The sequence below is a fragment of the Lactuca virosa genome, chromosome 5, assembly GCF_052849685.1.
Source record: "Lactuca virosa cultivar CGN04683 chromosome 5, Lactuca_virosa_CGN04683_v6, whole genome shotgun sequence".
Classification (NCBI taxonomy): Eukaryota; Viridiplantae; Streptophyta; class Magnoliopsida; order Asterales; family Asteraceae; genus Lactuca; species Lactuca virosa.
The window spans coordinates 417,426,325-417,440,722 of NC_136430.1; the positions used below are offsets into that span (position 1 = coordinate 417,426,325).

A 14,398-nucleotide genomic window follows, 5' to 3' on the forward strand; every position below is an offset into this window, starting at 1 on the left:
CTAAATCAAATCCAAAGAAAGATACTTTAAAAAACCAAAAGAACAAACAAAAACAAGTGCTCTAATTGGAAATAAACAAAACAACATTAAAAGAAATGACTTTGTCTTTGTTGTTGGGCCGTGTGTTTATACAATTTCCATTTGTTTAAACTCCTTTTTCTTTCTTTTTTAACAATTTCAAGAAAATCTCTCTCTATCCCCTCTCTTTCTCTCTCTAGAAGCTCTTTAATTCAATACGTACATACTGTACCCTAGAACATCATTTATATAAGTCTCCCTTTGTCCGTAGATAGTTCCCATGTCATTACAGATTTTCTAGAGAGAGAGAGAGAATTTTTAGAGAGAGAAAGTATGGAACTAGCTTTGAGCTTGGGAGATACTCCAAAACCCTTTTCATTGTTGGATCATCATAGCAGATCTCAGCAGCAGAAGATGAAGGATTTAGGGTTTTGCATGGGCTTGGGAGGTAGTAAAAATCTTGAAGAGCTTAACTTCAAGAACATGATGAGAGAGAAAGATGATGATGACGCACATCGGAAATCTGAGGAGAAAAGAAGTTCTTCTTCTTCATCGGATCCATCACCGCCATCACCACCACTGCAACTTGATCTCCTTCCTTTTTCTCCTGTTCTCCGATCTGCACCACCACCAACGACTTCTCACCGGTCCTTCCCGTGGCTCTCAAAAAACTGTAAAACCCAACATTCATAATTGAGATTTTTTATCCAAATTAATGTTTCAGTTTTTGCTTCGTTGATTTTAATTATTTGATCTTGCTTGTGGAACAGTGATAGCAGAAATGGGTTCACAGAATAAAGCGGTGCAAGTTCTTGATGTTATGCCGTTGGCGGTTGTGTCTGATCAGGAAAACATGGAAGAAACCGCCGGCGGAGAGTCATCTCCGAACAACAGTAACAGTGGTACGTCATCCTTTCAGATGGATTTCTCTTCCATCTTCAAAAGCAGTAACTGTGGAAGATCATTCCATTCGAGGAAAAGAGATTTGGATCTAGCAACAGTTAATTTGGAGTTGGTAGAGGCTACCGAAAGTGATCAAAGAGCTTCTTCAAGAGGAGGTGGTATGAGTGATGAAGATGAAAACGGGTTGACCCGAAAAAAGCTCCGACTCACTAAAGAACAATCTGCTTTTCTTGAAGATAGCTTCAAAGAACACAGTACCCTCAACCCTGTAAGTCTCTCTCTCTCTCTCTCTCTCTCTCTCTCTCTCTCTCTCTTTTGATATTGGCATGCAGATTTCATCTTGGGATTGAAGTGTTCAAATCGTTCGTAATTTATATAAGAAATTGGATGGTATTAATTATATCATATTTGATTCAGATTAAAAAGTTTTTCGGTGAAACCATGTTAATTTTTATTGGGTAGAAACATTAAAAAGTGAAAGCATACAATAGATTCTTAGTTCTTGGAGTTTAGGGCTTGAACATATGTACACAGTCTAAATTATGTGTATATATGTCTGAAGTCGCAAAAGATGTCATCTTTTTTGAAGTTTTTTAACATGATCTTGGGATATCTACCATTTAAACTCATGGGTCTCGTGAATTTACGAACTGTGGCATTCAAGCTCAAGATTTTGCATATGCCTCTAAACACACATTATAGCTTCAAACCCAAGAACTCGAAGCTTCTTTATTATTATTATTATTATTAAATCGAATAAACTCAAGTTAGTATCAGTTAGCTGTGAGACTTTCTGGTCTTTATCAAAATTTAAGATAATATTATTTGTATGTGGATCAAGAAACTTCTGGTCCCATTCGTTATGATCATATTATAAGATGGTCCGAATGTATCCGGCCAAACATCAATGCACCCATCATAATATATCTCACAAAGACACAAGTACAAGAAATAAATGATTTGGGTGTAGTAAATATTCTGTGCTACTTTGTCAAGAAGCGTATGTTATGTTTGTACTATTTCATTGATTATATGTTATGGGATGCATTATATTAACACCAACTTTTTTGTGAAAATATATCTTTATGACATGATAAATGTTGCACGTCATCATGTCATTTACATTTTAATTGTATGGTTTTGAAACTATAGGTAGTTGAAAATATGTTGCGAAAGTGTATTCTGTTATTATTATTTGGGCTATGAATACATTTTTCTTAAAATGGGACTAATATTATTTATCCATTATTTTTGCAGAAACAAAAGCAAGCTTTAGCAAAGCAGTTAAATCTTCGTCCACGACAAGTCGAAGTTTGGTTTCAAAACAGAAGGGCAAGGTAATGCTTATGATATATATATATATATATATATATATATATATATATATATATATATATATATATATATATATATATATATATATATATATATATATATATTATTAAAGCAATTAATTTTGACGAATTTTATTTTTGAATAAAGATAATTTAATAAGAGAAAAACTGAAACAAATCTTATGAAATAATCACAGGACAAAACTGAAGCAAACGGAGGTCGATTGTGAGTATTTAAAGAGATGTTGTGAAACCCTAACTGAAGAAAACCGAAGATTGCAAAAGGAGCTTCAAGAACTACGTGCGTTAAAGACTTCTCAACCATTCTACATGCAAATGCCAGCCACCACGCTCACCATGTGCCCTTCTTGTGAACGAGTGGCCACCACCACCAACACCACCACTCCCCGCCCACAACAACCACCCACCGGCAGCCACCGACACTAGCATTAACATATATCAAGCATGTCATTTTGGCTCATGCGATTTTGACTAATTAAACAACTGAGAGAAAACCACTGAAACGCAATTCGCATGCTTGCTTATGTAAATAATATTTTGCCCTTTCTTGACCACATGCTTATTTCTTCGTTTTTTGGCCTCTATCTTTCTTCATTAGATATTACGGTTTGACTAAGAATTTTATATTATAGGTTATTTTGCCCTCCTTTCTCTATTATTTATCTTATTATTAATCTTTAAAACATCGAGCAGTTTCCACGTATTTAAAAAGACTTTATAAAGGAAAAGAATATTTCTATATCAATATGTTTTTTTTTATGTAGTCAAGATTATGCAACCATCTTGAAATTGAGTTCATTAATATATATATATATATATATATATATATATATATATATATATATATATATATATATATATATATATATATATATATATATATATATATATATATATATATATATATATATAATTCCAAAATTTATATATATTTATTCTAGAAGTATGGGTAATGAGCTAATCAATTACCATAAAATTGATTGTTCAACTACTATTTGGTGAGTAGTAAAAGTGATATAGTCAATTCCTCAAAAGGCCAAACATTTAATTCCAAAATTTCACTTTTAAACGTTTGGTCTTTAGAGATTATCGAGTCTTTGAATTGAATTTACGGAACTAATCATTTCCGTTTTGAAATAAATAATAATAGAGAAAAATATATTTTAACAGAAAGAAAAACCACATTATTATAAATGACTTTGACTTTTTTGTATTTATCGAAATAACTATTAAATTAACACATATACCGCGTTTCAATGTCAGTTTTGAATTAGTGGAAATCTACTGAAAAATTAACGAAGATGTTTTATTTTTTACCGAAATCTAACAAAATGTAATATATTACTTAGAAAATAATATAATAATTATCAGTACTTTTACTTAAATTTGAAGGAAAAAAAATATATAAAACTTAGAGTACTAAAGTGGATAATGATACTCGTACAAAGGTACACAAATATGACATTTAGTTGGAAATTAAAGCCTATAATACTACAGGTTTATAGTTTATATTGGAGAAAAATAATTTTAGCAAGCGATTGGTTCAAATTAGAACAAACTGCAAATTATATATCTCAAATATGAAATGGCCTCACTTATAGCGAAATATATAAAAGTTGTATCATTTACGTTAACTCAATATAATTATGTGATCATTTTTACAAATATTTTCATTACAAACATATAAATCAAAATAATCATTTGTTAATTTTGTTAGATTATGTGAATAATTTTGCTTGCTATTTGCAAAAACAACCATATATATATATATATATATATATATATATATATATATATATATATATATATATATATATATATATATATATATATATATATATATATATATATAAACAGGATCGGGTGATGACTCATTTTAAAGTGAGGACTCGTGCGGAAATCTTAAAAAAATTGAAAAAAAAATACAAATCATAAAATCGAGCATAGATCTATGTCCGGGAGAAAAAAAATTGGAAAATTTTTTTTGCATCATTAAAATTGAATCATGGATCATAATGATGCAAAATAAAAAATTAAAATTGAATCATGGATCAATTTTAATGATGCAAAAAAATTTTCCAATTTTTTTTTTCTTCCGGACATAGATCTATGCTCGATTTTATGATTTGTGTTTTTTTTTAGATTTTTTTAAGGTGTCCTCACGAGTCCCCACTTTAAAATGGGTCCTCACAGGAACCGATCCCTATATATATATATATATATATATATATATATATATATATATATATATATATATATATATATATATATATATATATATATATATATATATATATATTCTCATCACGACTTATGAACGGGAACTTCACAAGTCGGCTTGGGATGTAGAGCTGTGGCTTCTTTTGCACTGTCATCAGCTCGCCTCATCTTCTTCCAATCAAATAGCAATCACCATATGACCTATTTGCCATTATCCCTATCTTCACCTAATTTCTTCTACAAACGACGTTAGGCTCGCCGACTCTCATCGATCGTTCTCTTCTCCATCAATAGATGGTTTCCACAGGTCCTCGCCTCCTGATACGCTTCCAATCATCTACTTACACAAACTCGCATTTTTTTCTTCTATCTTCGATTGATATGTGGAGATGTGTCATTCACCGCCCATTCAAGCAACCCTTCATCTTATCCGTTTTTCTTTTTAGCCTTCAACTTAAATGTGACCCGATTTCATTCCTATTCCACAGTTTGTCCCTTTTGTTCTTCGTTTGTATTTCACACACTCTGATGTTTTTTGTTTCGTGGAGAATCCCAAATTGAAGAATTAGTTGTGACGGTGTCCAAGTCGCTGTAAGAATCTGATAGCTCAAGAACTTGATGTAGTTGTTTCCCTCTAACATAAACGAACGGTAAAGAAATTGCACTGTTCTTATTTTTATTTCACGTTTTGTATATGGTATTATCAATTAATGAAAGAAATGAAATATAGAAGAAAATTGTAATATTTGGAGGGATGTTTTGGGATGGGAGACTGTATATTGCATGCTATCTGTTTGATAAAACTCCTTAGTGAATATGTACAACTCTTTCTTTCCTTAATAATTCTAAGAAGACGACTTCATCGTGGATGGAGCTGTCATTTATTTATGTTTGATTTACTAAATCAACTAATCATAGTCTTAGCCTTCCCTCAAGAACTGTTAGAAAATACCCAGTTTTATTTACTATATGATTGTGTATTTTGGAGATTATTCAGTTGTTTCATTAATAAAATCAGGGTAAAATGAATGTTTGTATAAGGTTTCCAATAGGCGCCATATAATATGCTGAGAAGGTAAGCTGCAACAAAATAATAAGCTATGATGCACACATAATCCATCAAATAGATTTGAGAAAAAATTTTGAAAAAAATTAAGGGACTAATCATGTACCTCTTCATAATTGGTTTTCAGTTAGATCAACCATGAAATCGGTCAAGTACTCCTCCCAAATAGAATATCCCTTCACTATAGAATTACACATGACATACAAAACATAGAAATTAAGGATAACCCCTGTTCCATCTATGTATTACTCAGGTAAAGTTATCTATCTATAATCATTTCTATAGCATAAATCATTTTCATTATAAGCTAATCCATTAAAGAATATTACAATTATGGATATGTAAATTGATAGGTTTGGATGGAATTTAGATTATTAAATGTGTTTTGATCAAAAATTAACAATCTAAATTTCGTAACCAAATTAGTAAGTGTGGTGTGATGTGATGCGTTTTTTAGGTTATAAAACAAAAAAAAAATATGTTGCGGAAAAAACTCTTAAACCCTTAAGTTCATATGCAACCTAGAAATGAGCTATGTTTTCAATATTGATAGCAACTAACTATAAATATCAAAAAACCCTATTGTAACCCTAGTGAAATCGAATATATCATGAAAGGAAAGGGTTACATATCTTTGATTAATGTAACAATTAAACAATAAAAAACTTCTTCTGGATTCCTTGGAAAAAAAGCACCGAAAGCTTGGATACCTCTAATGGTCTGTACCCAAAACTCAGTAACTAGAAGACTTTTAGGAGAGGGAATGAGAGCTCAAAATTTTGGCTCTTGAGAGTGTTATGGGATGGACAAAAATAACGAACCCCACACTACAAACAAAATGTCATTTAGTTACACACATTTTTATTGGCACATCTTTTTTATGTCACTATAGTATATTTTTAGCGGCATATTTTTATACGCCACTATAAAATCAATAGATTTAATGACACTTTATCATATATGTCGCTAATATTAATATTTATTAGTGGCATAAAAATTCAAAATACTTTTAAAAGCTCTATATTTTATGTTATATAAACCACTAAAGTATTATCGTGTGATTTTACCCGTTTATTTTTGTGCCACTAAAATAACTAAATCTACGCTTCTAATTCCATCACCAGAATGAATCGACATGTATTATGTTTGACCTTTGACGTTTCCCGAATTTCTATACCCTAATCTATCACATTTCACAGCTCATATCATACATCCAACCGATGGCGACTTTGCCAAGATCAGGCATCGGATTCTTATCTAGATTACGATCAGGAAACACAAAATCAAAATCAACAAGATGAGAATAAGAGCTCCTTATTGCATTATCGCTCTTCTCTGAGCTCCTTCTTTTCGATTATACTCAACGAGAACGGAGAGCAGGAGTTTCCGGATTCTGTCACCGTCACCTCGAATCACGAGCCGGAGGAAAGGTTTTCAAGCAACAAAAGAAATCTAAATATGATTCACGTGAGTTTCGGACTTTCTAGACTATGTGTCGTTGTCGTCAACACAGATGTGCCAAGAAAGGAGAGAAACATCTTTTCATAACCAAAACCTTCCACCTCAGTTAACGAATGTGACACACGATTGCAGTTCATTGCGAGTGTCGAATTCCGGTGGTTACGAGTATACAAATCAAAGTAATTTGGATTTTGCATCGTCTTTTAGAGCTATGGATTCAACTAGTTCAAATATCATCAGGCGGAATAACACTCCAGCTGAATTTTTATCCTCCTTAACTGTTGAAAATGGTAAATAATTCAAACTACTTGTTAATTTCATTTTTTTTTCAATTTGCAGTTCATTTATTATCTAAAAAAGTTCATCTATATTAGAAATTCTGAAATTGACATATATTGGCAGTTGACTTTTTGCTACCGGTTCATACACCCTAAAGTTGTCATGATCTATGATTATCCAGAGTACGATTATTAAGACTCAGTTGCTTTCCATCATCAAGTACTTCAAATAACCAACATATTAAGCTCAGGTTTTAGAATAGTTTCTAATTGGACAACATGGATTTTAGAGTAGTAGACAACATCTTTGAGTTTCCCAAGAGAAAAAGAAGACTTTTCTCTTTGGCATGGAATTTGCGTATTTAGATTGAGTATGTAACTGATTGTAATCTATCCTTAGTTAGTTGATCCTAATTTCTTCTTTTCTTCATTTTCCCTTGTAGCTCAAGAAGTTTGAAAGGTACACATTTTTCAAACGCATGTGCATATAGAACCCATTTCATTCCATCATTAACCATCATGAAGTAGTTGGAATACACCCCTTCTGAATGGTACTTTGTTATCTATATTCTTGTATAGTTAATAAATTTCTTAAATTTTCTCATCTTTTTGGCTCTCCGTTAAAACTAATGTCATTTGAAGTAGTATTTTATTCTTCTAAAGAATAAATGCTTTTCTAGATTACCTCAACCATGGAGAGCATACCCTTAAGGGATGTATTGAAGCTTACTCCTATTAGTAGAATCTATGTTATGGGATAACTCATAAATCACAGGTTCTTATGTAAAAAACTTCAAATTTTGAAATTCCCATTTGATTTTTACCTTTTAATCAGGCAAGCATACAAGCTCGGATAAGCGATTGTCTATCAGTTTGGAAGATAAGGTATAATTGTAGAATAATAAAAATTGAATAATGGGTCTTTAATCTTTATTCCAAATGTATGGTTTCTTTTATAAAATTTCTTGATTTCTGTTTTTAAATTTCAATTCAGATTCTTGAATATCATGGTAACTCTCCTGATGCCGACTCACCAGCTGAATATCTTTCTAATACATCCAGGTGATGATGCAACCATTACCTAGGTTAACTTAACTATTAGTCTAGTTAGGTTAGATCATTATCTGATTTGGTTTTGTTTCAATATCGTGTTTGTTAAACAGCTGAAAGATGTTGATCTATCTGATTTTGACTTTGTACCACATGTATCCAGACTATGACTTTAGGTAATAACTTTATTTTGCTATACCTCAGATGTTATTCAAGTAGTCTAAAAGGGATAAATTAGGAAATCGATTAAATAAAGAGCAACCTATTAGTGGGAGGGGTATTTTAGGTATTGTTGAGAGAAAAACTTTTGAAGAACACTTGAACAAACGTTAGTACAAGATAATAAGTTGCGGGATAAGTTAATCTCAAGGATCAAGTCAGCTCAACAATAATAAGTTAGAAGTGTTAGCTTGTTCGTTGCGGAAATGTAAAGGAAATATAATTGACAATAAGTAATATCAAGTAGACACCAAGTTGGTTCATAACAAGGTTTGCAATCAAACACAAGTTTGTAAATGCGAACAACTTAAGGTGAAGAGGAACTCGGTTTATCAGAAGATAATAGATAGAAATGAAAGATCTTTGTATTGCAATGATAGTTCAGAAAGATCGAGAAGGTGTGTAAGATTACATGAGATGTGATCCTCTATTTATACGGTACAAAAAATCTTCTCCAATTGCGGTAGACATCTTCTACTACGGTATCAACTCCAACTGCGGTGTCAACTATTGGATTTGGTGTCTAAGCCCATAACTATAATTGGTATGTACTAGATTTAATAGTAACATGGTCCTTTTGGGTTGTCTTCGCTCATCCAACTTGACGGGATGATTAGTGGAGAGAGAGTAGAATTTATTATTTGAAATGATGAATTGGTACTCAAAATGATTTTATTAATATATTACAAGTTTAATATATTAATCGGAAATCATATTATTAATTAGTATTTAATCAGAAATTAATTTGATATTATTTTTGGGATTAAAGGAACTGATTAATAATGGAGAGATTGTTTCGCAAATCATTGATAGTTGTAAAACTGGACTGATGGACTCCTTAATTAGGAGTGGACGAAACCATATAGGGAGGCCCTATAGATTTCGTCCAAGGCCTACTAGTAAGAGGTCCATGGGCTGCTTAAGCCTTAAGAAGGAAATTAGGGTTTCTAGAGGAAACCCTAGCAGCCCTCAGCTATATATAGACCCCATGACTTAGGATTTTCGGCCTATGCTTGAAAGAGAGAACCCTAGCCGAAATTCTAAGTGCCTTCCCTCCTCTCTCCTCTCATCCTCTTGCATTGGGTGTGTGTGAACCATTAGAGGTGCAACATTTGGGGCATTAAGCTTTCAAGAGTCAAGGATCTTCAAGATTGTCTTGTTAGTACTACATAACAAGTAAGGTAATCTTCTAACCCTAATTTCTTCATGAATTTCGAATTGTATGCTAGTTTCTAGGGTTATTGCTTTGGTATTCAATTTGCATGATCAATTAGTGAAAAACTTAGATCCAAAGCAATTAGGGTTGCATGAACACATAGGTTTGTTGTTATGCTCATAACCCATCAGTGGTATCAGAGCCTAGGATGTTTTTCAATTGAATTGATGCAATAGTGAACTGTCCAAAGGAGAAACAAAATCGTTTTGGCTGTCTGAACCAGGAACTTGACGAGTTCATGTAGGAACTCAATGAGTTGGATGAACTCGACAAGTTCATTGACTAACTCGACGAGTTGACTCGTCAGTTCCCTAATTTTTCGATTTTTAGATCTTGTTTTGATTAGGATAATTGCCTTATTTCATTTTTTACTGCCTAAAATCGAATTTTTTGAATGGTAATATGATATCCTTATCATAATTAAAGGATTTGGTTAAATTTTGGATAAAGATAAAATTATTTTGGATAGAGATAAGATTATTTTATTTTTCGATTTAACCTAGTATTTTGAAAGGTTTCAAAGATACACCATTTTTGTTTTATAATTTAAAATTTGATTAAATAGTTTTAATTTTGTAATCTTAAATTTTAGAACCCTAGTATTTTTTGAAAAAATTTAAAAAATTACACCCTCATGGATTTTATTAATAAATTAATTAAGTGTTTAATTAAAAGAAAATTAATAAATCCATAAAATGGTTTAAATTTAATTTAATTAAAAGTTTAATTTATTAAAGGATTAAACCTTAGTATTTTAAATGTTTAAAATACACCCTTATACTATTATAAAATTAAAAGTTTAATTTATATATATGTATAAGAAAAGTCAGTCTTACCGTTAGTAGGCCTCATTCACGAAGCTGATCTATAAGGGGTGTTTAAGGAAGCGGCCTGTAAAATGACCGCCATTGGGTATCCACTCTTACCCACCGCACCCTTGACTAGTGGAGGTCGTTAGCCGAATGGGTAGGATAGGACACCTAACTCTCATTAAAAGTATAATGAAAGATAAAGTATCTAAAAGTTTTTTTTTTTATAAATTTCCAATCTTAGTTACTTTAGGAAAATGTGAATTTGATGCTAACCCATGAAATTGCACATTGCACCTTATTGGTCGTTATTGGAGCATGTGTGGTTAACCGGCACACGAATATGGGACTAATATTGTTGGCAATGGGTTTCTCGTAAATTATCGTTGCTTAATGGAGCGTGTGTAGTTAACCGATACATTAATTAGATGATAAATGACATCGAGAGTACCAAGCTAAATTGCATGGTTATTCACATCTCATTTGTGATCCTCGGCATTACAGTCACAAAGTGAGAGCATAATCGAGATTAAACATGCCATTGAAAAGTTCAATGAATCTCATAAGATCTAAGAATTTCATCTAAAACCTAATTTGTTTAAAATTTCGTTTTCGTGGTAGAATTGGTAAATCGTCATTTACCTACCCTCAAATAATTTACAATTGGATTATGGCATCCCTCTTCTGAATTGTGAATTATTGTGTTGGGTCCTAGCCTTAATATTTCATTTGGGTGTTATATTAAGGATTAAATCAACTCACTTGAATTTTCTCCCTTTTGTAGATGTCTAGTTCTGACAACTATGGTCTTTTTCAATCCTTTGGAAAAGGTTTTCCTTTTGAAGATGATCTTCCACGTGTCGATCAAGGTGAAAGAACATTCCCTTCTTCGTGCATTGGTGGAACTGGAAATCATACTCTTCTTCCTCCACCTCCTCCAGTGATTCTCCTTAACCCACAATTTCGTCAACTTGAAAAGTTCAAGATTACTCGAGCCCTATTGGCATGTAAACACCTAGATGGAAATTCTATATGTGCACATGCTCTAAACATAAAGTCGCACATTGACAGATTGGGAATGTTGGGTGTCGTTTTCCTAGAGGAGCTGGTTGTTGACTTGGTTCTTCGCTCGCTTCCTGAGTCACATAGTCAGTTCGTTAAGGACTACTATATGACAGACCACGACGTGACCCTTATTGATCTGACATATTTGCTAATTGCTACTAAAGTAGCAATGCTTTGGCGTACTGGTCAAGCAAATTTGTTTGGAAGATCTACCTCCCAAACTTCCATGGACGCAGGCAATGACAACGATGACAGTCCAGAAATGATTTCTTCTCATAAGGGAAAGAAATCTGGCAATGTCAAAAATTTTGACCGTAAGAGAAAGGCAAATTCTGAGATAGTTTCACGTGTCACTCCTAAAGAGTCCATCTGTCTCTATTGCCGATTGAAGGGGCATTGGAAGTGAAACTGACCTGACTACCTGAGAGATCTTAGAGATGGTAAAGTCAAATTGTATGACTCTACTTCAGAATCTAAGAGAATGAAGGAAGATTAAGAGGAAGTAAAGGCTAATTTTGATATGAAGAAATGGATTTCATTCACATGGTTCAATGATCAGGATTTGGAGATGCTACTTAGGAGTTATGATAGATTGCTTAGGAATATTTAGAAACATAGTTTTCATGTGTATTTGCATTGTAAGGACAAGTTTTCCTCACATTATCAATAAAGTAATTTTTTGTGGTTTATCTTATTTACTTTATGATTACTTGCAATGGCATTTATGAAAATTAGTGTTTATATTTCTATTATTAGCAATGTTGAAAATGGATTTGATTCTTAGTTATATACCTTGTGGTAGTGTCATAATTTACCAAATAAGGAAGGACTCTCATCACCCAAGGTTCAATTGGACAGAAACTTGGAATCATACAATTTGAATTGTGTGATGTATGAGAATCTTGATCTTTGGAAAATTAAGACTAAATTCCTTGCTCACGTGTATATACGAGTCAAGTGAAGGACTAAAGGATCTAGTACACATTGATGTGAATTGGTTAGATCCACCACAAAGGACAATAAGTCTATTCGTCATGATTTACTGATAGTTCAGTAAATGTGGTTATGCTTATATGATTAAGTGTAATTCTGATACCTTGAAAAGTCTCAAAGTATAGCAAAACGAATAAGAAGAATCAATTGGGCAGAAAGATAAAAGTTTCTCCAATCTAAAAGGAAAGGAGAGTACTTTAGTATCATGTTTTATGATCATCCTAATGATTATGGAACCATGTCACAATTGATCCTCTAAGAACATCTTAGTGCATTTGTATGACTAAGAAGAAGAATCAGGTATTGTTGAAATGGTTAAATCAAGAAGATGAGTCATACTTCGTTCCAAAATCAAGTTTTAGAGTCATACTCTAGTTACTCCAAGTTGTACCTTGAGTAATATGTTCTAAGTAGGTTTATAACACCTCATCAAATGTGGAGTAGAATTTTTTTTCTTGTTCTAGCACATTTGAAATTGGTAGCTGTGATGTTTTGGTTAAAACAAAGACCAACTAAGACCAATTATATGAAGTTTTTTCTTGATAAGAACCCACATTAACTCTTGAATATTTGTTTGTTGAGGAATGTTCCTTGACAGAGAATCTTACATGTCAAGAGGTCAGTGGGAGTCTTAAAGGTCTTGAATAGTTTCAGGAACTAATTAAGAATAAACCTTTTACTTATCACTAGCACACGATCTGAGGTTGGTAACCTATCGTGTTGACATATTCTTGTTTCTGTGCCTATTCCAATTAATTTGACTATGCATGTGAGTTCTATGAGTTCTCATTTGATTGCATAAGGCGAAGCACCTTCATCAGTGAAAGTATATTGATCTGTATGGGTGAGCTGCTCAATAAACTTTGAAGCACTGGTAGACACTTGTGCTATCGGATGGCAAGAAATTAAGATTAAGCAAGTTCAGTCCATATGAGTTTGAATTTGTCATTAACCTTGTCTTATGATTGGAAATGACAAATTCACATAGATAGGGACACATACACCATAAAATCTAAGTGGAAAGAGGTTTTTCTCTACTTCATGAAAATGATTGTGAGGAACCGCTTTCACTAGTAGATTTTAAAGGCTTGATTAATATCATTAGTGTTAGCAGTTGTGATAATTACGTTATCTAATTCGAGTATGATTACGGTATCCCTTTTCATAGTTCGAATTGTGAGAAATGGCAAATAGTTTTAACATTCGGGACTTGTTGTTATAAGTTCTGAAAGGGTTTAGACACATACATAAGCTATCTAATGAAAGGGTGTATGAGCTTGAGAAGTCTAGATAAAGACTTGTGGAAGCACCACATATCAGAAATCTGAACTTTGGTAAGAAAGTCAATAGGTATTGTTTTCTAGAAGTTCAACTGATTTCTGGGTACATGTCAAAGCTAGTGGGAGCATAATTGTTATGCAAGTACGAACATAATTGTTATGTTAGTGGGAGCATAATCATTGTGATGAGTGTTGCGAGTTAGCAATGCTATTTATGGGAAACAAAGTTTTCAATTTGCAAAGTTGCAGAGTTTGGAAATTGTTTCGCTATAGTAAGGCTTAAGGGAGAGGGTACTAATACTTCATTTCAAATCTAAAAGTTTAGATTGAAGTTTTACAGGAACTTAGTCATTAACATATATGAATATCATGTTGAAATATTTTAACATAGGAAATTCAATATATGGAAATATTATAGCAAGAGACTGGTCTGATATATATTCTTTAAGGTGTCATGAATCGAAT

The 14,398-nt window shown here is 32.4% G+C and overlaps 1 protein-coding gene and 1 long non-coding RNA gene across 2 annotated transcripts; both read left to right on the forward strand.

Annotated features, from left to right (window-relative positions):
- Positions 1 to 252: 252 nt before the first annotated feature.
- LOC145112298 (homeobox-leucine zipper protein HAT14-like) lies at positions 253 to 2,830 on the forward strand. The gene is made up of 4 exons (XM_079048477.1): positions 253 to 691; positions 789 to 1,189; positions 2,179 to 2,258; positions 2,453 to 2,830. The coding sequence occupies exons 1-4, from the start codon at positions 352 to 354 to the stop codon at positions 2,700 to 2,702; spliced, it is 1,071 nt and encodes a 356-aa protein (XP_078904603.1). The 5' UTR covers positions 253 to 351; the 3' UTR covers positions 2,703 to 2,830.
- A 1,770-nt stretch (positions 2,831 to 4,600) lies between these two features.
- Positions 4,601 to 8,539, forward strand: LOC145112299 (uncharacterized). Its single transcript, XR_013710501.1, has 7 exons — positions 4,601 to 5,146; positions 5,690 to 5,815; positions 6,762 to 7,313; positions 7,745 to 7,852; positions 8,137 to 8,186; positions 8,296 to 8,363; positions 8,465 to 8,539. It is a non-coding gene; the product is annotated as an uncharacterized LOC145112299 (long non-coding RNA).
- Positions 8,540 to 14,398: the final 5,859 nt, after the last annotated feature.